Genomic DNA, 27,301 nt, shown 5'->3' on the forward strand with positions numbered 1-27,301 from the left:
TCTTGGTCCTTTGCTTGCTGTAAGACTGAATCACATCTAGTTTCTGTGGTGGGTTGACCCTGGCTAGCAGCCAAACACCCACCAGATGCTCACTCAGTCCCCCCTCAGCAGGATGAAATGGGAAGAGGACTAAGCTCATGGGTCAACAGCAGGGAGATCACTTACCAGCTATAACAACCTTTCCTTGCTGCCTCATATTCACTCCCAGCTTCACCTACTCCCTATTGCTGCAGTCCCTTCAGTGAGACAAAAAGCAGTGCAAGGTGGTGGGGGGGGCTGTCTACAGTCAGTGTGCAACAGTTTCTCTCCGCTGCTCCTTCCTTTTCCCCCACGGGGGTTCTCTGTGGGCTGCAGTCCTTCAGGAACATTTCAACAACAGAGCACCTCCTCCTCTGACCCTAGGGTTCCCACTGTTGTCACTCCTTTTAGTTCCCTCCTCTCTCAGGAGCTCTCTTAGTCCTCTCCTTTCTCAAAGAAGTTTCCCCAAGGCACCCCCCCTCGGCTGTGGGCTCAGCCGCACCCTGCAGTGGGTGGGTCAGAGCCGGGTGGAACCAGCTGCATGGGGCAGCCCCCGCCTCCCGTCACAGAGCCGCCCTGCCTGGACACCTACCTGGACACCCCGTGCAGTTTCACAATCAGACAGAAATTTTGTCTTGCCCATGAAGTGCTTCCCTGCAACTCAGAAAGCTTTGGTAACCCACTGCTAAGTTCCCATAGGGCAGAACTCATACTGCAAATAGAGGACCCAAGTCCACCTAGAACATCCTGCAGCCCCCACAGACAGCTGACAAGTTAGCCCAATCTTACCAAGACTATCTTTTTCACAAAATTATCCCTCGGAAACACCCGGCTATCACTTCTCCAAATAGAAGGAAGGAGTTTATCCTCAAAAATAGGTCTTTACAAAAAAGCACAGGAAGTGAGGGACTGATGTTGGTTCAAATACAAGGTCTGATTAGTTCAATGTCATACCTTCTACAAAAGTCATTACTGTCAGTAGGCATTTTCTATGTGGTGTTACAGTAGATATAATCTGGACAAAACTAAGGCTTGAAAGAGGTCTGTTATCTCCTTTAAAAAGTTTGCATAAAGTATGATTTTACTTATTAGGAAAGCTTGAGTATGACCATGTTATAGCTATTCCTCATTTGTCTTGCATATAAATGAGACTACAACCTGAAAATTCTGACAACCCTCAATGCACATAAACACCCCCTTGTTATCTGTACACAATCACTTTCCCCTTCACTGACCAGCAAGACAAGTATCTATAAAGACAATGCACATACAAATCCTGGGCAAGAGTTGTCTCCTTCAAAAAGTGTTCATAAACTAAAATGCACCAAAGGTGATATGAGTGACTAAATGTGGAATATACACACCTTGAGGGTCCTCCTGAACTGTGGTACTAGAAAATAGGTACTTTTACAGTTGATTAATGTGAAGACATCAAATTGTCCTTCAATAGCGCGAACAAATCCGGTGATCCCAAATACTCACCCATTCCTCAATGTATACTCATTTTTCTTCAGATGACATCCAAGTTCCTGACCACTAAGCTATAGTTACTTTAGTCTGCCATAATAAGGTACATCAGAGTAACTTCAGGGACATGAGGTGTTATATTATGTGCAAACAACCTCCGTTCACAGGTTGACTTTCACCTGTTTTTCAGTCTCAAGTCAATGCATACTACAGTGCTTTCCACAACAACAGAAGCTTTTAGCTCAAGTAGACTTTTGTGCAATCAGAAAGTAAAATCCTTTTTCTTGGAGTGCTGCATAATTCCTGCTATTTGACCCCAGTTTTCAGCAGAAACCTCTCCCTCAATACTAGAGAAGCACATTCGGTAGAGAACAAAACCAAAAAAGTGATAATGATAATAAACAACCTAGCAAAGAACAGGCAGTCATTTACTGCTAGTCATTTGTTTCACTCAGATGATAATCATCACACAGAAATGGAAATGTGCTATTTTGCTGGGTGACTGGAGTAGCTGATGAAGTATTTCTGTAGAAATTCACTACTGCAGGTAGGAATTGTTTCTCACAAAATTATGGAACTCCCTTTATGGAGAGCTACTACAGTTTACCATTACAGTCTGATTCCTTTAGCTTGTTCTAAGACCTGATTATCTGTACTTTATCAGAATAAACTAGGGGAGTCACTCTAGCCACTTTCTGGCTGAAGACGATATACTCCTTCCAAAGATTCTTCATCTCCTTCTTTTTTTTTTATTTATGAAAAAAAAAGTTTTCTGAATGTCTTTTGAATATCTAATTATCTCAAGTTACATTGTTACAGTCACATATTTTATTAGCACCAATACATGTAACAAAATACTGAAACAGTTTTTTCTTTTGCAAAATTCTTTAAAATTCTGAAGATGCCTGCTATTTTTTTCTGAAGGACAAACTTCCCTGTTTGCCAAGTAAACCTTCAAAGTGTATAGTTTTATTCCAAATTGCTCGATAACATACATTCAAACAATAAACTGATGAAAGAATAAAGTCTTAAAATTAAATAGATACATGTTGTCCTCTGGCTAAAAAAAAATCCTCAAGCAGCATACTGTTGGAGAACATTGTGGGGAAGCAGTACAATATACTTATTTTATTCCAATAATCTTTTTTACAGTATTAATGGTCACAATATATTAGTGTAAACAGCAGTATTGAATTTTTTTATTTACCTTAATTTCTGCTACTTTATTGTTATGTTTACACAAAAGAAGTCTACTATCCTTTGTTTGTCAAGCAATAGCATGCTCTCACCGCATTCTCAGATTTTTTTCGTAGAATACGAGCCATATCACAGAAGAGTGCTCCTAGTTCTTAGGCTATATACCATTTGTGCCTGGTAGCATATTTAAACAAGCCAGTTCATTACAACTTCCCTCCTGACACTTCACCAGAAGTACTTTACTTCCTTGAAAAGAGTGTCTAGATTACACAGCACACTAGACTTCTGAAAGAAGAAAACAGCTTGAGAAAATCCTCAGAAGTACTTCCTCATCATGGTCTTCTCCTTCAGCTTGATGAAAACCAAAAACTCCAAAAGGAAATTGAGGTCAATAAAGACATACCCATTTTACAAGACCCAAAGTTAGGATGGGAAATTCATAAAAAACAAGGAACAAGAGAACTCACATTTATTTCCCTCACTATCTCCCACATGCACACTAACTCTTAATTTACTTTTTTTTTAGACAAGGAGAAAGGCTGTATTATAGCTCATTTTATTTAAGACAGCACTCACCATTATAACTCAGCTTCAGTTTCATTACATTAGGAATGGCAGACATTCTTTGTCACAGAGAAAAAACTGATTAAAAAAGTACAAATCCTTCTTCCTCTTGTTCTCACTCATCGTCTGGGGAAGAATTTTTTTTTACCTACGAACCACTACAATTTCTACATTCTCCCAGAAAAAGTAGTGAAAAATAAGCAGAATACAAAGTGAGAGTGAAGCATGGAAAAACCACTGACTGAGGAAACCAAGAAACATAAAACTTTTCAGAGCAAAATCTGGCTACAGGCAGATGGCAGTTTTAAAATTACAAGATAGCTAATTTAAAAAGTGGTACAAGCTATTTTGCTATTTTTGTTTTCTGAAAGTTGAATATAAGAGGTAATGATGGAACTATATAGCTAAGTGGTAAGTTATTTATTTTAAAAACTTCAGTGTCCCACAGACGCCCTGGTATATGACTATATGCAATATTTTGATTAGATGTCTAAGAATTCTAGCTGTATAAACAGGAACATAAAGCTATCTTAACATTAAGTTAGTACTCAGCTCAATTACTTTTCCTAGTGCTGCAGATCTTATTTGTTCAACACATTTCTCAAAAGCCAAATACACCCCTGTCAATCAATACTTTTTTTTAATAAATGAAACAACATTGAATCTAAAAGGCCATGTCTAAGTTGCAATTAATTAATTACCCTCACTGATGAAGTGATTATGTTATTACTGAACTCATTTGAAATAAGACCAGAAAATAAACAGATGTGCTCATCAGAATAAAAGTAAACAAAAATTCAGGATTTTAAACCTTTTTTTCCCCCCAAAACTGACATTTTCTATTCCCTAACACGAAGTCGTCAGTAACAGACCATTCCCACTTGTGTAAAAAAATAACACAAAGCACAAAAAATTATGGAAAATCATTTGCCCAGAACTTAGTTCAATACAAAGCTCACATTATAAGCATTTCCACTTTTCAAATAATTGCTAGAGGATACAGTTGTTAAGAAAGACAAGTAGAAAGTAAGCTTGTGTAACATCAGAAAACATGAGACTTGACTCTGAATAACTATGATTTTGACAATGGCAGCTTAAGTAACAAACTCCACAGTGTAAATCAGAGCAGGAGTGGGGTCTCACACAAGTGATTTTGTTATCAACACATTAAAAATGATTTCAAACAGGGTGACAAGGTGGACAGTGAGAATGTTACACCATTACTATGCTGTAGTTCAAGTTAGGGCAATCAGCCATTCTGTAGCTGAAACAAGGCCATTTTATCAAGTTCTTACACAAGCCATTTTTCCATTTCCTTTACCAAGATAATTTGTTTTCCTGCAGCTGGCTACATTTAGGCTTAGAGCTTGTTTACACTTAGAGCTAAAGCTGGCATTTTCTACACCAATTAGCCAATCTCTACATACTCTCTGATGAGCTACTTGTTAAATTACATTCTATTCTCACAGAGGCCAGAGGCTTTCCCTATGACAGATAAGCTGATGAAACGAGCAAGTAGTAGAGAAGAATGGGTGAATGTATATACATAAGAACACTGGAAAAAGGAGGAACCTGTCAACCAGCAGAAAAAAAACCCAAAATAAAAGAAAAAAACACAAAAACACTGCTAAGGGAACTGGAAACTGAACAACAAGGCTGTTTCTGTCACAACAGAATTTACAGATATTATATGTGCAGCCCACTCAGCCTGAACAGAGGCAGGCTTTTTGTTTGTGTCTGGGTTTTTGGTCTGTTGGCTTTCAGTTTTTTTCCCCTTCTCCCCTAAACCCTGCATCTCTACATTACCCTAAACCATGCAGCTACCAGCTTGTAAAACTGGTTGGGCACCATTTTTGCCAGAGCCACCAGAGGCTGTTGTCTTCAGTCAAATAATCTACTCACTTCTAGATATATCTGTCCCATTTGCACAGTGTAATGGCACTGTAAATACCACGAAATGAGAGAATTTTTAAACCCTTGAGCGAAGACCACAAGACTGTGTGACAACACTTTGTTGCATAATAATTATAATCTCCATTGCTCTTTAGCTTATTCACAATAGACAGCCTTTCAAAGTAATTAACTAAAGTGACGCTGAATTGTTTAACAAGCCTCTAAAGTTGTTTACTGCGTTGAGTACTGCTAGAATTTAATTTCTCAGCCATATGCACTTCATCAATTTGATCAACTAAAAGGCAGGGCTATTCATGCACATTTTTTAGACAAGTTCTCTCTTCTAGGCACTTGTGTCACAAGCTTAAGTTTTCTATAAGAGAATGGCTGCAGGAAGAAAGGATCAGAATGAGGAAGGACACAGTCCTTGTGTCCTAGTGATGATTTAAACACAGTATTCTGCCAGCATCAGTAACTTCAATGGAACAAGTAAGGAGGAGAATACAAAATTATCACACAGCTGTACTGAATTTTGACAGAAATTCCTCATATAGGATAAGAACGCTGGGATATGTCACATTTGATAGACATTCATGTTTTTATTTAATAAATATGGAGTAAATTGCATTTTGTCTATGTATATAACATAACATGGATTCTGACTTTTTTAGAAAACTAAAACCTATTAGCAGTAACAGCTTAGTACTATTCTTCATTACCTCTTACTTAAATTAAGGAGAAGAAAAGATCAAATAGGTTGTCTCTACAAGATCCGAGACTCTGGTCAGGCCCTCTGCATTTCAAATTCCTTTTTCAAAATTAGGGGAAATGCAAACACCAAAAGTGGCACAGTATGCTTTATACAGACAAAGTGAACACTACATTTCACTTGAATGCAAATATCCTTCTTCAGCAACTTTGAAATTTCCATTTTTATAAGGAAGCTGCTAAACACTGATCAGTAAATCCCAAGTCCTTTAAAAAGTAGTTATCATTCCTACCAAGAAAAAGGTCTGAGACTAAGAAGGCCGTTTCCTCTTATGAGGAACAGCTGAGGGAGCTGGGCCTATTCAGCCTTGAGAAGAAATTTGAGAGAGGACCTCAGCTACGTATATGTAAGTGTCTAAAGCAGTGGAGCCAAGAGGATGGAGCCAGGCTCTTCTCAGTGATGCAAACCCAGGACACGAGACAACAGGCAGAAACTGATGCACAGGAAGTTCCACCCAAACACGAGGAAGAACTTCTTTACTGTGCAGGTGACTGAGCACTGGAACAGATTGCCGAGAGAGGTTGTGGAGTCTCCCTCACTGAAGATATCCAGGAATCATCTGGATGCAATTCTGTGCAATGTGTTCTAGGATGACCCTGCTTGAGCAGGGAGGTTGGACCAGATGATGATCCACTATGGTCCCTTCCAAACTGACCCATTCTGTGATTGTGTGAAAAAGCCAATTCCACAATTAGCAAATCTCTAGGTAGAAGCATGCATGTCTGCTCTGAATATAAAGCTATTAAAAATAATTAGTGAGGTTTTAAAATATCAACAAAAAGTAAAGAAATTACAGAACTGCAGACCTCATGAGAAACATTTTTCATTAAATTAATCCTTGTTGCAAGTAAATCCTGCTCTAACAAGGGTCAGAAACAAACAGAACCTATCCTTGTGACAAAGTTTAGGCAAAACCCATATCCAAGTGCGCAATATGTATTTTGAAATGCTCAGTCTTTTGCCAAACACCTTTTTTTTTGTGATACAGCAAGTTTTTAAGTATTTTTAATACAGCATTTGGAAGCATATTTGCAAGCATAGGGAAAATGTTCTCTTATTTGTAGGAGCTTTCACCTTTTCATTTGCTCTCTTTATCACTTTGCCTGCCATAAGGCTCAGGTTCATTATGTGTGTGTAACTTTTAAATGGTTTAAGGTAATAAAGATGGCCATCTAGACCCTCTTTAATTTTACGCTGAAGCAAGAAAAAACTTTTTTATTCCATCTTCTGAAGATAAGAACTATAGTTCTTGCAATGGAAGGATCAAGTTCCTCTTGGGAAATTGTCCTGGGGGATAGGAATCCCTACTTTGGTTACGTTCATTTTCTCACTGAGAAGTTTGGTAAAATAGGGGAAAAAAGTCTGATTTAGGACAACTAGAATCCAAAGGGATGGTACATCTTACTATGTCCTAGGATGGAAATTTTGGCCACAGGCATATGTTCAGGTATGTTGGGTTTTAAGCACTTAAGCACTTCAAAAAAAAGAAACGATAAGTGACTTGACACTTCCACGTTTCCTCCATCCCTAACAGAAGAACTACCATCTTCCTAAGGAAAGCACAAATAGCATTCAGAAGATCACACTATAGTCAAAAAGGAAAGTGTACCTCAGAATTTGCCTCCCATCTCCAGTTATTCTGGGTCTCATTGTAAACTTTAGCTCCAGAACTATGTAAGGAGCTTTATGGGATGACCCTTTCTCACAGTAAATTATTAATCTTCAAAAATTATATGCAGACCAACATTAAATGGGTGCTGGTATTCTATCACGTTCATCTCAGGTTCAACTTGATCTCAAAAAAAGGATGTAAATACAAATATTTACAGGATATAAAAGTATGATCTTTAAATTTTATGGGCATGTCTCTATTATGCTTCAAGATGCAGACATTTAAGGCAATGCCGCAAATGCATTCCAGTAAAGATCAGAATCTGGCCAGGGGGAAGGTAGTGGTGATTTAGCTCAGACAACTTGGTAATGGTATTTTCACAATCTGAAAATAACTATTAAAGGCAAATAGAACGTTGTGATGAGTTTTATAGTAAAACCTGTTATTTAATGCTAGAAAATAGTTAAGACTAAGTCAGTTTTTTAGAGAAATCCTCAACTTCTTACATTACATTTTTTTTCAGTAGCATTTTGCAGGACTGAAATAATCACTTTCAAACTAGAAAAGAGTTTATATCTACAAAAAAAATCCTCTCTTATTTTCCATTGTTGCTTTCAATTACCCATCTTAGACTACTGCTACTGACATCATCAGCTGTTTTGTAGTTACACCTATAACCTTTGATCTGTAAGTAAGAAGTAACTTAAAATAGTTTATGATCAAAATATTCAATCAATGCCTTTATGTTTTTCCTTCACTGAGGTCAGACAGTTTATAGCTCAAATCTTCTAGCCTGTCACTAAAGATGTACTTTCAGTGTCCAATGTCATAAAATCCCGAGATGTAAATGCAAGAGCTCCTTAAATTTAAATAAAATCACAACCAGAAAAGAATGCTTGTCTGTTGGTTTCACAGATGGGTAACTGATTTATCTTTTTTCCCATGAGTTTATTACTTCAACCCCCTTCAAGGCTTTGTTTTAAGTACTTATTTGTTGAACATCAGTCAAGGCAGAACCCTTTCTGTACTACTGCAGCATCTGCATGCCTCTAACAGAAAGCAAGCTCAGTTATAGTTTGCTGTTAATTTCAAAAACAGCTTTGTTGCTTTGCTGTGAAAATCCTAAATATAGGCCTGTTCTTTTTGTTCCATGTTCCCTATCCCATGATCTATATTTTACCCATATTAGGATTCTGAACTAAAAGCTTTTGTTTCATTACCTTGAAGAACACTGCATTAGGAATCAGGCATAAACAATCAGAGAAGCTAAAAATCACAAGGTCAAATAAATTCTCCCCCTCATCTCCCACTTCAGTGGGAGTTTGGGCAGGCCCTAATTTATAAGGAATGGTATAGATTTACTACAAATGAAAGCAGTATTAGTTTAAAAAATTACTTCATATTCATGCTTATTTAGCACAACTTAATCACGGAGCCAATAAATAGCCTGTAACCTATTTTGAAAGGACAATTAGTTCCCAATGCTATCACATATCATTGTAAAGAGTAAGTTTAATGTTTTATCAGTCTTTTGAAGGTATGCCTCTCATTACTGACTACACAAAAGAAGTACCAGAAGTACTGATCTAGAAAATCAAAATGTTGTCAAAAAAATGAAACTGCAGAAGTTGAAATTTCCATGCAATCTTCTATTACAATAGGGATGCAATACAGGACAACAGCTCCACAGTCCTTGAAAGCAAATTCTACCAAAGGAACATGTGAGAAAGTCAACCTATTACTAGCCATCCTTATTACATATTGGGTGGGGGACTTTTTTTTTTAAATGAAAAAACAAAAACAAAACAAAACAAAAAAACCAAAGCAAAACAAAAAACCCACCAACAAATGAAAATCAAAACCAAACCAAAAAAAAACAGTAACACAGATTACTAGACTGATGCATGTTGGAAAGGACTTCTGGAGGTCATTAGTCCAAGCCCCAGTAAAAGTTTTCTAGTATGCTGTTGTTTTTGGCTCTTTCAAGGATAGGGATACCAAAACTCTCTTTGGGCAGCCCATTCCCAGTGTTTGGTCACTCCCAAAGCAGCATTCCCTCCCCCATCCAACTGGAATTATTTTTACCACAACTTCTTTGTCATCCCTTCTCCTGTCACTGAGCACTTCCAAAAAGTGCACAGCTCAGTCTTCTCTATATTCTCCCTTCCCATTTGGTAGCTGAGGTAATGAAATTTCCTTCTAAAGACTGAAACTCAATTCTCTCAGTCTCTCCTCATCCACAGTGTCATCTGGCTCCCTGGTCATTAGTCATTACTATGCCCTCCAGTGGACTCCCTCTACTCTGTCACTACCTTTCTTTTAGGGAGGAACCCACTAGTCACAGGACAGTATGGACTCGCAAATGCTGCTCCAGTGTGGTCTCACAACAGGAACGATCACTTCCTTCAAAGTGCTGGCTACACTGCTAATGAAGCACAGTATGTCACTAGTTGCCTGTGTGACAAGGATGCAATGCTGACTCAATCGGGCACCCACCAGAACCACAAGGTCTTCTTCTGTGGAGCTGCTTCCAGTTAGGTACCCCCAGCCTGTGTTCTTGGTTACCACATGTCAGATAAAGGACTGCACTCTAGTATTAATTGGTAATTAATAAGGTATATCACTAGCACATGGCCATCTATCAAGTTTGTACTGCTGATCATCATCCTTTGAGCCTTGCAGTCTATCCATCTGAGCATTCACTTACCCAGATGACATCTCACCTTGGTAGCTGTAAGAATGCTACAGGAGACCATAGCACAGACCCTGCCTTTCTACAAGCCAGTCATGTCAGCATAGAAGGCAACTGGTTTGCACAACCTGCCTCTAGTAAAAACAAGACTTACTGTTTTCAATTCCCTTTTTGTCCTTCACATGCCGAGAAAGAGCTTCCAGAAGGATTCAGTCCCTAACAGGCTCACTTTTCCAGACTCTCCATTTTTGAAAATGGCCATGGTGCTTGCCTTTTGCAGTCACTGAGGAACCTCCCAATGGTGATGATTTCTCAAAGAGGACAGAAACCAGTCTCACAATGACATCAGTCAGCATCCCTGGATGCACAAGTCCTTGTCCCACTGGCATGCAATTGCACAACTGGGTTAACTACTCCCCAGCTGTCATTGTCTACTGTGGACAATTCTTCACTTCCACAGGCTTTATCATTAGGCTCAGGAGCCCAGGAAGCAGGAAGACAAGTCTCATCAGGCAAAAAAAAGGCACTAAGTACCTCAGTGTTTTACTTGTCTTCTGTCACTAGTCCCTTGTCCATTAAATAGTGGGTCCACATCTTCTTTAGTCTTCCAGTTGTTATCCCCACCTTTCTTGTTTCTTCCCACATCCCTCATAAGATTCATCTCACATCCCTCTGAGATGAGCCTTGGCCTTCCAAACTCCATCACAGCACACTTGGGCAGCATCTCTAGATGGCTCTTCAGTAGCCAATACTTGCTTTCACCTTCTCTGTATACGGGTCCAGAGCTCCCTCTCAGAAGTGTAGCTGCCTGCACTTAAAGGCAGCTCTCAGATATCACACAGCTGTTGATCCAGATTGTTATGAAGAAAGAGTTGCTTATGAAAGACCTGTAAGAAGCCACCTCAGCAGAGGCTCCCCTCACATCACTCAAAGCTGCTTTTATGATGAAGCTTTTAAGCAGTTCCCAGCTTGAGCCAGACTGAAGTCATGCCTGTGTCTGGGCACACAGCCCAACTGATGCACACCCTGACTGACAGACTTTACACACTGGCTTGACCTCAGACCTCCCTTGTCATTACTGACTTGCCTGGTGTCTGGTGTCACTGGACTGTTGGTTGAACCTGGTTACTGTTACCAGACATGTTCTGCTCTTCTTTTTCAGGCACTGTGGGACTGCTTTCACAGTGATGACACAGCTCCTGTGCCTGCCTTGTCCCATCTAGCCTTCCCTCACTTCCTTTCCTCTTGCTGCTCCCAGACACATCTGAGCTCAAGTCAGGCATCCTGCCATACTTGCTTAGTTTTCTGCATGTCAAAATGAGCCATTCTTGTGCTTTGAGAGGTTATTCTTGAAGAGCAACCAGCTCTTGAGAGCTCCTTTGCAATTCAAACCAGTCTTCCATTTAATCCTACCAAGCAGACCCCTGAACAAGACAAACATCTGTTATTATGTAGTACAGGGCCCTAATCCTACTATTCATTCTGCTCACTTCTTTGTGGACTTTACTCTCCTGCCCCAGACCACATCCACTGTCAGTTCTTCCTCATTTGCAAGTAAAAAGTCTATGTGAGCACCTCCCCTGGGAAAAGTTTTTATACTCTTGGGAAACACACCTTTTTATTTCAAGTCAGTTTAGCAATCTTCTAGTAATGGAAAATTTGGTTTCAGACGAATACAAAGCAATTCACACAGCTGTACTTGTGCACAGACTCCTTTACCCACAAGTAAAACCACAGCTACTTCACTTTCCAGCTCCATCTTTTGGCACACTGTTCACATTCTACAACTCGTTGGAAAAAGGACTTTTACTTACCTGTACAAATACTCATGTGCCATGTTCACTGCATAAACACACACAAAATAATGCTCTTTATCATAGTCTCTGAATTGATATTTGCCTTCTGTTGCATTTGTGTTCCCCATGTTGCAATATGAGGGCAGGAGGAAGCGCTGGATCATGTATTCCCACCAATCTTTGGGTGTATCTCTAACAGCTGAGCAGAGCTGTACCAGTGTAAGTAATTTTATTATCATTCAACAAACATTACACCAAAGACAGTTATAGCTTACACTGAAGTTTCACATTTGCTCCTGCTAAATGCTGCATTCATGCTTATACACCAAGACTATTTCTTGGTTTTCACAGGAATTATGCACTGACCTCAAGTGTTCTAGGTATTAAGTACCAGAAGCACTGGTATTCAAATTCATCTGTTGGTACCAAGAGATGAAAAAAGTATATACTATAGTGTTCTGAAATAAAGCAGCTATATTTAAAAGTATATTATCAGAAAAAGGACAACGCAGTCTCACCTTGAAATGATTTGCAGGGTGTATCAGTTGATGTGCTAGCATCTGCTGATGAAGTCTGAACATTACCCAAATTCTTTTCTTTGGATTTTGATCCCAGATTTCCAAGAACTGCCTCCTCTCCTCTATTTGAAGTATGCACAGGAGAAGATGATGAAGTTTCACCATAGAGTCGTTTCAGTAATTTTGCCAAGAACACTGTAGGGTAATAAAACTTTCTTAAACATGAAAAAATGCAGTGTTTTAAAGATATTTTAAGACTTAAAAATCCCCAACAATTAATTGATACGAGATATTTTCCCTCATATTCCATGCAATGGTCTTCACTAGTCCTTACCTCTCACAGGCACAACTGAAAATAATATATATAAATTCTAAACTCAACTCAGAAAAGCCAATTTAAAGCCCCAGAGTTCAATTAGCAAGGTTACATTTGAAGTCTTCTATTTGAATGCATTTTGGCAATAAATTAATACAGACTAAACACAAAATAATTTTTAATTTTTAAAACAAGTACCTTCCTATACAAGTGTTATAAGGCTGCTCAAAATGCAGGTCTCTTCTGACACAGAGGCACTGCAATTGAATTACTTATTAAAATCAGTAAGCTACAACTATTTAATTATATAGAAAAACTAGAAGTAGACAGCAGCAGAAACACATGGTAACCCAATTATTTCTACAGAATTAGCAGTATTCTTATACGCCTCTTCTTCTTATGGGCCGCCTTCTGACGACACTGACAATCTGCTACTAGTTACTCAAATGCAAGCATCATTTGATTAAAGAAATAGATGCAAATAATCTACTCATCAACAAAAACATCTTCTTACAGGTACGTGTATATTTCAATCACTTTAAAAGACATGTTATACTAAAATATAAAGTAATACTAAGAAGGTTTTTATGTATTGCAAAAAACCATCCCTAGTTTCATGAATTCTACATGATCAAGAAGATATTGTGGGATGGGGGGGTGGGAAAAGAGAGATTTGGAGAAAAACATCTTATCTAAACTCCAACTTTAAATTTAATATATGTTTTTTGGACACTACACAAGCAACTTAGTGCAGATTCATAATAAATATTTCTGCCAAGAGAAAACGACTTATGTCCTTGTAAGAACAGTTCCTACTGCAGCTCAGCTGAAACACATATTATCATCATATAGCCCATGAATAAATTACCTCACAACTTAAAAAAAATCACCTTCATCCTTAAACATCCAGTCTTTGATAGACATGTACCTCCACATGTGCCTTGGCAACTATGCTTCATCTGTCATGTAAATGCCTGACTATGGGTTAGAATGCGTTGTTATAGGTTAAGACTACTGTTCCTAGAAAGACAGACACAAACAAGTGACTCTGTGTTTTCTTTTCATAAGGTTCCCTTGCCAGGTTACTCTACAGCTAGAAAGACAAAAATCCACAACTGCCCTCAACTAGAGAATTTAGACAGAAATAAGCAGTGCAATAAGACAAAGTAAACTGCTCTTTGCAGATCTCTGACTCTAAAGCAAGTTATCCAAGTGGTTTATCCTGGATCCTTTCCCCAAGTGCTGCTACTAACACTACAGCACTTCAACAAACTCCAGCAGAGCCGTTACTAAATAGAGCCGTGGTTTAACACCGATAGGCAGCAAGTCCCCCCACAGCTGTTCACTCACTGCCCTCACATGGAATGGGTGAAAGAATCAGAAAGATAGATTGGAGACCACTCATGGGTTGAGATAAAGACAGTTTAATAGGTAAAGCAAAAGTCATACACAAAAGCAAACCAAGGAATTCATTCACCAACTCCCATTTGCAGGCAGGTGTTCAGTTGTCCCCAGGAAAGCAGGGCTCCACCACGAGCTAAGTTGACTTGGGAAGACAAACACCATCACTCTGAACATCCCTCCCTTCCTCCTTCTTCCCCCAGCTTTATATGCTGAGCATGATGTCATATGGTGTGGGATATCCCTAGGATCAGTTGGGGTCAGCTGTCCCAGCTGTGTCCCCTCCCAGCCTCCTCGCTGGTGGGGTGGGGCGAGGAGCAGAAAAGGCCTTGACTCTGTGTAAGCACTGCTCAGCAATAATGAAAACATTCCTATGTTATCAACACTATTTTCACCACAAATTCAGAAAACACAGCACCACAGGAGCTGTTATGAAGAAAATGAACTCTAGCACAGCCATAACCAGTACACAAATTAACATTCAAGCATTTGTACCAAGGAAGCTGTTCTTTCAAAGCAAATTATTATTGACATACTAATGAATCTATGGAAACACATTTTCTACAAGTCTGCTGAGAAGAGTCAGCCTCCTCATAGCTACAGTTGATTTTATGCTCCCCATCTGGAAATCTGATTTCTCTAGTCATCTGTTCAGTTATCCCCACTGTCTGCCCCCCCTTCTCCAAATTGCATCACTCTTTTTCCTTTCCTTTTTTAAAATAGGAGGACTTTACTCATACACACATTAGCATTGCTTCAGAAAGCAAGATGAGACCTGTCGTGATACACTCGTTCCTTCTCATTCCCATGGGGAACTCTCCCCATCTTGAATACCTCTGCCTGAGAAAGGAAGCTGAAACAACGCCTGCCTTTGGAGGGTATGAATACCAAGGAGAGTATTCTTTCATAAAAATCTCTTTTGCTCAGAAAGAAATATCTCGATCAGTAACAGTGATGGATTTACTTCACCAGAGCAGTATCCACATGGCTGGAGTTTTCAGCAGACACTGGGAGAAGCAGCTACGTGCAGAGAGAGTTCTTTACTGCCTGCAAAGTTTACACATCTGTGTCAGTGCATCTCAGCACTGACACAAGTCATCTCTTAAGATAACTAGTAATTCCCAATAACCAGAACAGAATGGAAGTGAGCAGTGTGACACCTAGGCATGACAAGGTCCTCCTTCGGAACCTGATGTATTTCAAGCCTTCTGAAGACAGCAGGAAGCAAAGTATCCCAGCAGTACCCCTTCCTCAGGAGAACACAGAATCATCAGAAAGCACTGAAAAAACTGACTGATTCAGTTTGAACTATTTGGAATCCTAAGGATATTCTAGCCAGAATGAAAAATAAAAATATGCCTGCAGCCCAAAACTTTTTGAACAAACTGGTCCTGCGTATTAGTGAACAAGGAAATTAGGCTCTGAGGAATACCTATCCTTTCAGAGTCAGCAGCTTTACATGCTCCAAAGCAGCACTGTGCTTTGCAGTTAAGACTCAGAGCTAACAAAACATTTTTCAGATAACAGAGGAAGCTCTCCCCTCAGGGTTTTATTGCTGCGATTACTTAAAAAAGGTATCATGTGACACCCATGAGCACTGGCTTAACAACAGGAGGTTGGTCTTGCCTGATGCTATAGAGCAGTTCTTCCCTATTCAAAAACTCTTCTTAACCTGATGTCTTTGGCACTATACAGTATCAGAGATCAGTCCACTTGGTAAGAACTACTTAGACTCTTAAAAATAACTACCTCTTACCAGAAAATTAGCAATAAAGAAAATTCAAGCAAAAATATCTGCTACCAGATATCTGCTACCTATTAAGAGTTTCAAAATGGAGTAAGACTTGCTCTCACCATATGCATAGCATAGCCAAGTGAATAAGCATATGGTTATTTGTTGCTGTTGTTTTCCAGTCAGCATAACTGATGGAGGATTTGTAGAGGTTTATGTGGTCTTACAGTTCTGATTAAGCTTTAAATTTAATTTTAAAAGCAAAAAAAAAATCAATTTCCAGCTGAAAACATGCAACCCTATCAAAATACCCAGCCTGTAACTGAAAGCACTGAATATTCCTAATGTGCAATGAGCTGAAGCAAAATCAGAACATACAGAAATTACTCAGCGACAAAGAAACGCCAGTATTTTCAGACACGAGAACAAGCTGCAATAGGTCCCAAGCTAGTTCTATGGCTAATTCTTGACAACTCATGTCTGGAAATAGTGAAGTGCAAATACATCAGAAAACTGAAAAAGCACCAGGACTCTGCAGCTTGACATCAGATAAATATAACAAAGTGTAACTCCAAGAAATACAGTGCAGAACACATACTGGCTACTGATACAAACTGTGAACATCCATGATCTTTCTATTACAATTTTGCAAGAAGAGTAAAGAAACTCCTTCAAATAAATGCATTTTTGGCATCTCTGTATTAAACTGATGCCTTGATTTAATTCATATTATGTACATAAGCAGACTATCCACAAACACACACTGGATAGCACTGCAGATTTATGAATGTTCTCCTGAGGCTGACAACATGACTTAGCATGACTTACAACTCAGTTAAGAATAGAGACTGTACAAAAAAGCATGCTGAATAACCAAACAAATTAAGTTCTGAACATCAGAAGAGTTCCTGTCCAGCTGAGTGTAGGAGGCAACAGTTTCCTCAAAAACATTTCTATGGAGAATGCTCGCCACATACTTTTGGCTACTTGCCATACATACTGTAAGCACCCCTACCATGTTTCTCAGTTGGTTGCCTCCTGCCTACTCAAGTCGAAGTTGGGCAGCAAGAACAAAATAAATGGCATCAAGAGCACTGAACACATTAGAACTCCATGAAGCTTGAAAGTTGTCTTACTTGGTCTCTCTCTCTCTCTCTGTCTCCTACAAACAGCTTTCCAAAAATGGAAGAATCAGGAATTTCTTCTGAAATTATCCCATGTGTAAGATGTGCTAATATGCTATTTTTGCTAAAGCAGAAGAAAAGATAGTACAGCAGAACGGAAGAGGACAGAAAGAGGAGACAGAATGATAATCCACATGCAGAACATATGGATAAGGCTTCATTAAAACGTTCAGTTCATCTCTTGCAGAATTACTATCCAACAGTCAAATGGATTTAAATCCTTGAAGTCTCTTTTTATCATGCAAGTACCATATCTCCTATGAAGGTCACAACGGGACAGTTACTTTACAGCATGGTGATAAAAATCACAAAACCATTAAGGTTGGAAGGGACCTCTGGACATCATCTAGTCTGATCCTAATGCTCAGAGTAAGATCAACTAGAGCAGATTGCTTAGGGCCTTGCCTAGTTGGGTATAACAATCATAGAATCATAGAATCATCTGGGTTGGAAGGGACCTCTGAGATCATCAAGTCCAACCCTTGATCCACTATCACCGTGGTTACTAGACCATGGCACATCCAGTCTCATCTTAAAAACTTCCAGGGACGGAGAATTCACCATTTCCCCTGGGCAGCCCTTTCCAATGCCTGATTACCCTCTCTGTAAAGAATTTCTTCCTAATATTTAACCTAAACCTCCCCTGGCACAGCTTAAGACCATAACCTCTTGTCTTACTGCTGGTTGCCTGGGAGAAGAGACCAACCCCCACCTGGCTACAACCTCCTGTCAGGGAGTTGTAGAGAGTGACGAGGTCTCCTCTGAGCCTCCTCCAGGCTGAACAACCCCAGTTCCCTCAGCCTCTCCTCATAGGACTTGTGCTCAAGTCCCTTCACCAGCCTTGTTGCTCTTCTCCGGACCTGCTCCAGCACCTCAATGTCCTTCCTGAACTGAGGGGCCCAAAACTGGACACAGCACTCCAGGTATGGCCTCACCAGCACTGAGTACAGGGGAAGAATCACTTCCCTTCCCAGTGCTGGCCACACTGTTCCTCATACAGGCCAGGATGCCATTGGCCTTCTGGGCCACCTGGGCACACTGCTGGCTCATGTTCAGCTTCCTGTCAATCCAAACTCCCAGGTCCCTTTCTGCCTGGCTGCTCTCCAATCACTGTTCCCAGCCCGTAGCGCTGCATGGGGTTATTGTGACCAAAGTGCAGGACCCGGCACTTGGCCTTGTTGAACTTCATCTCATTGGAATCAGCCCAACTCTCCAGCCTGTCCAGGTCCCTCTGCAGAGCCCTCCTGCCTTCCAGCTGATTGACACTCCCCCACAACTTAGTGTCATCTGCAAATTTGCTGATCCTGGACTCAATCCCCTAATCTAAATCATTGCCCGAATCATCTCCTCTTCCCTAATCATGGCTGGACAGTCAACTCCTTGACCAGAGATGCTCAAGGGGACCACTTGAAAAAGAGTGACTCTTGAAAAAGATATGCCTGCATTTATCAGGACCGAGAGCAACAGAGTGTGTGTACGGCCAGTCTTCGCAAACGAAGATTTTGGGAAAGGTCTTTTACCTTTCCAGCCTGCGCAATGGATTTTTTAGGTGAGACACAGCATGCGCTGAACTGAGCCCACCCTTTAATCCTAAGGTTCATCTGCCGGGGCCAAGCGAGCTTGGACAATGGCAGTGAGGTCCTCAGGACGTAGGTTTGTTTAGAGTGACCTTCTCATAGATGGATGGCCTCACAGGGCTAACGGGCTCCATCTGCCCGGGGGACCTGGAATCGAACCTGGGTCGCAGCGGTGAGAGTGCCGCATCTTAACCACTAGGCCACCAGGGGTCCCGCAACAGAGTGTAAAAGCATTTTAAGAGACTGCTACATACAGAAAATGTTATCCAGACTGCCATTCTTACCAACTAGCAGGTGAAAGACTGATGACAACTTCAGGCTAGGAGCTACTATCCACTCCATTAAACCGTTCCCCACGAAGCTTACTTGTCCTTTAACCGTTCAGGATGGAGTTTCATAGTTCAGGTCTTCTGGATTCTTTCTGAAGGAGTTGCTCAGCTGGCCAAACTGATGAACAAAGGTCTTCATTCTATATTTGTTTGGGCTAACACAGTGATTCTTGGGTCATGGCTCTGTAAGCCTCAAAAAGACAAAGGCATCTAGTTTGTACTTCAGATACTGGGGTGAAATTCGGTTTGTAGTTATGATGCCTAATGGAATGAAAGGTATCATACTCTGCCTACAGATAAGACACTGCTCCAGAGACCTCGTGTACACAAAACACCAATTCTGCCCATGAACCTCTGGGTGTCCAAGATGTACTCAGAACAGATGACAGTGCAGTGAGTACAAGCCCCTGTTACAGTAAATGGAAATCAATACACAGTGTCTCCAAGAGCAATAAAATTTATTAACCTTGACCTGAATTTCACAATATAAGAAAAGCCACACACACATCGCCCTCGGACAAAACCAAAACCTCCAATCACGAAGTCCCACAGCCAAAACTGCACAAGTAAAACCAAAAAAGAATCAGCTGAAAGCTCAAAAACCCCAAACAATTGCTAGAAATGGTAGAGACTAGAAGCTTGAATTAAGTCAAGAGAACCTGTATGTGTGTGCAAGCACACAACACATTCTAGCCCCAAGGGAAATGAGCGGCTATTTAAACATTAACTTTAAACCCCTTTGAGTAGAGATCATTTAGCTGCAGAGAATATTCCCAGATTTGGGATACCAGTTCAGCAACTACCAACAGATTAAAGCCAAAGAAGAAAGGGAGTAATTAACTACAACAAAACATTCCATGGCACCTTAACAGGGTATCGTTTTCCCACTCCCCCTCATTTTTATATGACTTTTCCGTTTCCAAAAACATTCAAGCTACACGGGGATATGTAGAAAAGAATGATGCAGTGACATGCAATTACATCATGTATAGCCCAACAGTTCAGATCATAGTAAGGGTGTATCTAATACCTAAGAAGGGATGCTCTTGTTCAGGTTGGGAGGAAGAAACAGAAAATATAGCATTCCTGCAACGAGCGAGGTCAGTTTTGCCAAGAGTGACGTAATTCCATTTCACCACGGATAGTGAGTGCAAACCAAAGCAAAGCACTGTAGCACTGTTATGGGAATAACAAAATTGATCTTTTCAAATGAGGGGGAAAAATAGTGAAATATGCAGAATTCTAGCTGTGGTGAAAGTACAGTTTTTGTCTACAAAGGAATGGAAAGTCTCCAATTTGACAGTATTTTGCTTTGGGTTCACAGTCTGCAAGCAGTCCTCATCCTGCAGTCAAAGCTATGATAACAGGCTCTTATAACAGTAGCTAAAGGACATAAAAACAATAAAAGCAAGGACTGCAAGATATGCAGCAGAAAATTCAGGCTGAAGCTAACTGTCTCTTGAAAAAGGCTCCTGAAGACAAACACAGAAGCTAACATCTTACAAGATCTTGTGTTTGGTCAAAGAGGATGCTATTCTGCAGATCATTTACAACATCTTTAGTCTTCAGACTTAACTGACTCTATCTATGAATTTATAGTCTTTATTTCCAAATAACACTGTTATTCTATGGCATCCTTTCTTGAGGAAGACAACAAGTAATTTTTCAGCTTCAAATTTCAGAGTAGAATTCACTTGCAACTTAAGGCCAGAAAAAGCACTATGCTCTCTTGTCTAAATGACTGGAAGGAGCAGTTTTACACACCTACCTACTCAGACCCAACAAGTTCTGTCTCAATACTGTTAATATACTTCAAAAGACTCTAGAGGTCCTTCAAGAAATGGAGGAACTCAGTAGTTTATAGCAGGGCTTTTTTTCCAGTGCTTAATCAGCTTTGGCATAAAACACACACAGCATGTTTGCTGCTCACATTTGAAAATCTTGAGTTTTTTCAGCCTTGCACCTTTTTCTTAGTATATTACAGAATCCTATATTACATAGTCTCATCTATATTATGTTTCCTGTGAAGATCTCCCTACAAGTTAGAAACCTTGATTCTGAAGTCTCTTGATCTGGAAGGCAGCCTCTCAGCCTCGTACACCTTACTTTCAACTATCTGCCTTCAAGAGACCACTTTTTTTGAACAAAGATTGTTCATCCCATTTCTCCCACAGGCTATTATCACCTGGGTCAGCTGACATCGAGGAGTGATAGAAGGATTTAGTTGTATTTAAGGTCATATGAATTCTGTGCCTGAACTACTAGGGTATCAGCTGTCTACATCTTGTATGGTTGTTAACCAAAACGTCATGGGGAGCTGCACAAGAAGCTCAGATACTACCATTTTAAATCTAGTGTGTAATACTAAGTTCACAATATCAAGGTTTGTCTCAAGACACTGAGATTATTCTCACTGAAACAGCATCTAGTAGTGTTCAACAACCCATTAGACATTAAAATCAGATGCTAATTGCCAAATTTGTACTCCTACCTTATTCGTTATTACAGGTTCAAGAACCACAGTGGAAAAAATCTCAAGTTTTGTGCTCTAATGTAGTAGTTGATAAAATGTGGCTCAATTTATCTTTTTACTTAGCTCTAATTTTTATAAAACATGGAAACCCACTTGGTTATCCAAAACTCAGCAATATATAATTCTCCTATCTTTGAGGCAACTTTTGAACAGCTGCAACTTATTTAAGTATATAGCACACATCAGCAGGATTCAAAGGCAGGAAAAGAAAAGAATATAGTGATTACATACCCCACATTTACGTATTCACCTAAATTAAGCAGTTATCACAATGGGAGAGTGATTTACCACTCCAAGATTGACCAGTGTGCATCCAGACCAACACATTTCATAGCAATTGCAGATACAAACCAGGAAGTTATTCACTACATAAAGCAGACGTATTTTCTCTTCTTAGCTTAGAAGAAACTGATTCAGGTTCATCAAGCACGATCTCTGTATCAAACTGCAGTTTCAAATCAGTAAGACTGGTGTTACATCTGTCAGCAAATTCTACATGACTGCGTAGTTCAATAAGAATCTGACTAATAGATTGTGCCATCCTGTCTCAACAAAGGTTTTAGAGATCTCTCAGTAGGCCACCTTAATTGCAGCCACAAGCAATCTAGACATCTAATAAACTTGACATGACACAGATGATAAGAAGCTACATAAGCACAATGAGAACATCAGGATTTTGTTCTGGCTGTTCATAACCCCGTCTGCCTCGTAGTGAAACCGTGTAAAATGTGTATTGCTACTGCAGTCCTGGGAATCCTGGAAAAATAGAGCATCTTCACAGTTATTTCAATTTGTGGAGCCTATCATCTTCCACACAACTTAAAAATATATTTCTCATATTGCACCATTATCTTGTTTAGACCTGTCACAATCAAACAGACTTCACTCAAAAGAGCCAAAGATATCTCACACACCTTTACTAAATCTCAACTTTGATGATTATTATTGTTAGTAGTAGTAATAACTCTGGCTACTCAGAGCTGGGCCATCTGCAAACCATAGTTGCACGAAACTGTGTCAGCAGTGTGCCATGGCAGCCAAGAGAGCCCATCGTGCCCTGGGCCAAACACAAAAAACCCAACTCATTCAGAGTTCAGATTACCGAAGAGAAAAAAACTGCGAATTTTAAAGAGACAGTTTCATATGAGGAGAGGAAGCAAGATAAAATGCAGTTCAATATACCAGGATTTAAAAAACAAACCATGAAACTGGCAGGTGTTGTATCACTGAGCACAGACAAAAGTCCAACAAGATTGTGCATTATTAAGTGTTATTTAAAAGGAATCTTCATATGCTTATATTATACAAAATATAAATACAACAGAATTTCTACATAGCCTTCTTCAAGGAGTAAATATATATCACCGTTTGCTGTGATTTCAGTATTTGATTTCAACATAATATCCAGCAACTTCTGCAAGTGTCCCCACATATACATATAATAGAAATCAGTATTATACCAAACATCCCATCAAGACAAAGTTCTGGAAGTTTCAATGCAACTGAATTTTTATTTTCTTTCATCTGTGGAATTTTAATTTAAGACATTAGGCAACCCAGAGAAATCCAAACTTCTTGAGAACAGTTTTCAACCTTTTGAACTAAACACAACTGAAGACATAAGAAACCACATATTGCCATAACAATCTGTGCCAGTTTTGGCTGGGATGGAGTTAATTTTCTTCACAATAGCTGGTATGGGGCTGTGTTTTGGATTTGTGCTGAAAACAAGGTTGATAACACAGGGATGTTTTCATTATTGCTGAGCAGTGCCAAAGGCCCTTTCTGCTCCTCACCCCACTCCACCAGAGAGGAGGCTGGGAGTGCACAAGAAATTGGGGGGGGACACATCTGGGACAGCGACCCCAACTGACCAAAGGAATATTCCATACCATACGTTGTCATACTCAGCATATAAAGCTGGGGGGAAGAAGAAGGAGATATTCAGTGTGATGATGCTTGTCTTTCCAAGTCATTGTTGCATGCGATGGAGCCCTGCTTTCCTGGGGATAACTGAACATCTGCCTGCCCATGGGAAGTAGTGAATTATTTCCTTCTTCTGCTTTGCTTGTGCAGATTTTGTTTTACCTATTAAACTGTCTTTATCTCAACCAAGTGATATAAAAGTGAATGTTCTCATTTTTACTCTTCTGATGCTTTCCCCCATCCCAGTGGAAGGTATGTGAGTGGCTATGTGGGGCTTAGTTGCCAGTTGGAGTTATGCCACAACACAATCTTAACTTTGCTCCAAGATAACCCACAGATTACAGAAATCCATTGATGACAAGATTAAAACTAGTGTTGAGTGAAAGGTGTCACACATAAATTGTTTAAAAAGGTAAAATAACTCCATACAAACATGGCATGTGACACCACCTCCCGCACTCACCCCTTTTACTAAATAGCACAAGTACATACACCTGTTCTTAAATATATCCTAGCATGTTTAAACAGAGTCCCATCTATCACTTGTGGACTACACTATCTCAGTGCAAAGTAGATAAGAATTGTTCCAAAGTAAAATTTCTAAAAAGAAATCAACCTTAAACTAACACCCTCCATCCCCTAAAAAACCCAAACAACAATGCACACAAAATACAGAACCCTCAGGACTACATTATGTGTAGCTCTGCACACAGCGCTCTGTGAGCATGAGCTCCTCTCACAGACTTTCAAAAGAGAAAGCCATTGGATGTATAATCTCTGCTTCTTTCATTATCATGTTGGCCTTTCTCATCCTGGCACAACACTGAAGTCAGCAACAAAAAGGGCTTAACATTTTCTTTTCCTCCCTCCAAAAAGGTTTTAATAGCACAGTCAAGTACTTTTACTCCAGTGCAACTGCTACATTTAATCACAAAAAACAGATAGTTGTGATTTATTCAACTACAATACAAATAAAATTTATATCTTGGTAAGCTGTAATAAATCTTTGGTCACTGAAACCAACATCCCCAAGTTTTTAGGGGGAGCAAGATACCTCTCCCAGAAGAAAAAAAATAGCGTCAGCCATTAAACTCCATTTCTAATTAATATTTCCCTTACTGATAAGAATATGTGAATAAAGACATTGACCTTAAAAAAAAAGGTGCTGATCTTTTTTTCCAGTAAAACCTCAAAGTATTTTCTAAAAAATTACGTTGAGTTTAAAAAACAAAAATAAAAAAGTATTTCAAACCCCTCCATATCTCTATTGAGAGATAAGTTGCTTTGAAACAATTACAAAAATGAAATTAATGTGTTTTTCTGCAAGAATCAAGCTGTTTAATATCTGATTTGGCCAACAAACCCCCCAAACTAAGGAACTACAATCTCATTTTAACCCCCATAACAATCCTGCCCCAAGCCATCTGATTCATCACAAAGAGGTGGAATAGCAGTCCTTGAAGCAACACTCTATTTAAAACCATTTGTTACTGACAACTATTAATCAGCCAGATTTGCTTTCCAGTTTTATCTCTCATATAAGAAGTGTCCTGTAGTAACCCTAGATCAACACACTAACTTTTGTATCACTTCTTACTTGCAGTTATAGTCGACAACGTACACCGCACCTACATCAATATCTTAACTCTACTCTTCAGTCTATATACAACCCTCCATGACAGGGTTACTTTGGGGTGGCACAAACTTTCAAGAATCATGACTACTGCTTTAAAGATGCAACTAATGATGTTGAACAGCTACAAATTATGCACTCAGCTGTTCTAGACAGAATAGTCATCTTGTTGGTAATACATATTAAGATAACGGTTGTACCTTTAGCCCTATTATGAATTATTGGTACATAACCAACTAAAAAACAAAAAGCACCCCAAAACTCAAAAAAAAGCACTTTCTCAGTTAGACCTGCCCCGCTCTTTCTGGTAGAATGAAGTGCCTGCATCATGGCTTTCTGCTATTTTCTCCTCACTGACAATCAGACCCACCACCTACAAGCTGCTGACCATCGTATTTATTCTGTTTTATAGCCCAGTACAAAACAAAAGCTTCACTGTTCACTTGTAACGCAGACAGAAGTCTGTCTTCAGCATCTTCAACCTACTTTTACAGAGAGGAGCAAAACCAACCTTAAAGAGAAGCATTTAAACCTTCTTTTTCAGTTTTTTAAAAAAATTTATAGTTTCACACAATAGAAATCCAATAGTTTTCATATATGCTATCAACTGCAGAGACTGATCAGATCATGCTGTAAACTCTTCCAATTGTGTTATTTCCTCCTGGGTGAGCATGTGGCATCCTTGCATTTCTCACTGTATTTTCTTCCCAATCTTAGGTCATCACTCCTTAGAGTTGCTGAATAAAACATGCATGATTTCTAACTTTACACAGTAAAGACAGTCACTCAGCATGATCATTTTATCTTTCTCTGCCACACTACCAAAACAAGTGGTTCTTTATTTTACCTTTGGTTTTACACGAGTGCTTTAGAATTTGGATACCTCATTTTCAGCTCTAGAGCCATGCATTCATTTACAAGTGCAAGAACTCACTCTTCCCAATCCTCTAACTTTCTTCCAGAAGATATCAATTTGTAATTCACATCCCCCCAAAGTCTCGAAACAAAACAGTTACTCCTCCATTTATCACAAGAAAGCTGCATCTAAACCACAGAGAACACTACTTTGTATTTATATTTCCTTCAAAGTATCACTAGTTACAGTCAGCAAATTGCTCAAACACTAACTCTAGCTGATCTGTCTCACTCTCAAGTTGCTATCCTCGCATGAAGGATTCCAGTTTCAGGATGCTGGAACCGTCTGAAAACGCAAAAGCCAGCCACAGGATGAGCATCCAGCTCTACTCAATCCCCCTTAAGAAAGAGATATCACTTACAGAACATCTCTATTTTTATTATTGCATTCTTCCTGAGCAAAGCCATGTCTTCTAAAAGATAAATCGAACGGACTGAAGTTTTGCTTGGATAAGCAGAAGGCTTTTATTTTATTCTTTGCAAGCACAGTACCATAGTTATTTCAGAACCGAGCTAATTCACTTTAAATAAGCCAAGTTAAATGGTCACTAACAGCAAGCAAGCACACATGCATGTGCATACTGAGAAAAAAGGTATTATCTTAAAATACTTTGTGATTAAAAAGCAATTTTTATTTGCTACTTCTCCCCCGCGCCCCAGGCAGGAACAGGCGGCAGCAGGACCCTCCGTGGCACGGCGGGTGCGGGGCAGGAGCTCGGGAGTGCTCAGGCCCGGAGGCTCCGTGCACCCACCGCCCCGGCCTCCCCCCTGCCGGGCTCTCCAGGCTTCCCACCGCCCGCTCCCGCTCCGGAACGCGCCTGGGCCGAGGACAGCCGCGCCCAGAGCTGCCGCCACCACCGCCCCCCGGCTCCCTCCGAGCCCAGCCCCGGGTGCAGCGCGGCAGCCCCGACCCCTCCGTCCCCTCCGCCCCCTCAGCGCGGCCTCACCTTCCCTCCTGCTCTCTGCCATGGCCCCGCGGCCCCGCCGAGTGGCCCGCCCCGCCCTCCGCGGCCCCCGCCAGTCTTCCTTCCCGTTGGCCGCCGAGCCTGTCCGTCAGGGAAGCGGCGCGGCGCCATTGGCGGACGTTGCGTCAGGGGCGTGCCCGCGCTGCGGGCGGCCCCGCCCCCTCTCGCCCGGCGCGATGCGCTCGGGCTCCGGCAGGGGGCGAGCGGCTGCGCAGAGCCGGCGGGGGCGCCCCTGCCGCGCGCGCGGGAGCGAGGGCGGGGGTG

The 27,301-nt window shown here is 40.4% G+C and overlaps 1 protein-coding gene across 2 annotated transcripts in view; it reads right to left on the minus strand.

Annotated features, from left to right (window-relative positions):
• Positions 1–27,119, minus strand: part of ERICH1 (glutamate rich 1) — a 68,741-nt gene extending 41,622 nt beyond the window's left edge. Inside the window, exons 1-2 of one of the 2 annotated variants that reach the window (XM_027690296.1) lie at positions 27,020–27,119; positions 12,527–12,721 (exon numbers count right to left, since the gene is read on the minus strand). In XM_027690296.1, coding sequence (XP_027546097.1) covers positions 12,527–12,721; positions 27,020–27,041 — 217 coding nt within the window. In that variant the 5' untranslated portion in view covers positions 27,042–27,119. Of the gene's footprint in view, positions 1–12,526; positions 12,722–27,019 lie in introns of those variants that run through there. The other variant, XM_027690297.1, reaches the window with a different exon arrangement.
• Positions 27,120–27,301: the final 182 nt, after the last annotated feature.

This window comes from Neopelma chrysocephalum, unplaced genomic scaffold (assembly GCF_003984885.1).
Source record: "Neopelma chrysocephalum unplaced genomic scaffold, ASM398488v2 Primary Assembly neopelma1_80b, whole genome shotgun sequence".
Classification (NCBI taxonomy): domain Eukaryota; kingdom Metazoa; phylum Chordata; class Aves; order Passeriformes; family Pipridae; genus Neopelma; species Neopelma chrysocephalum.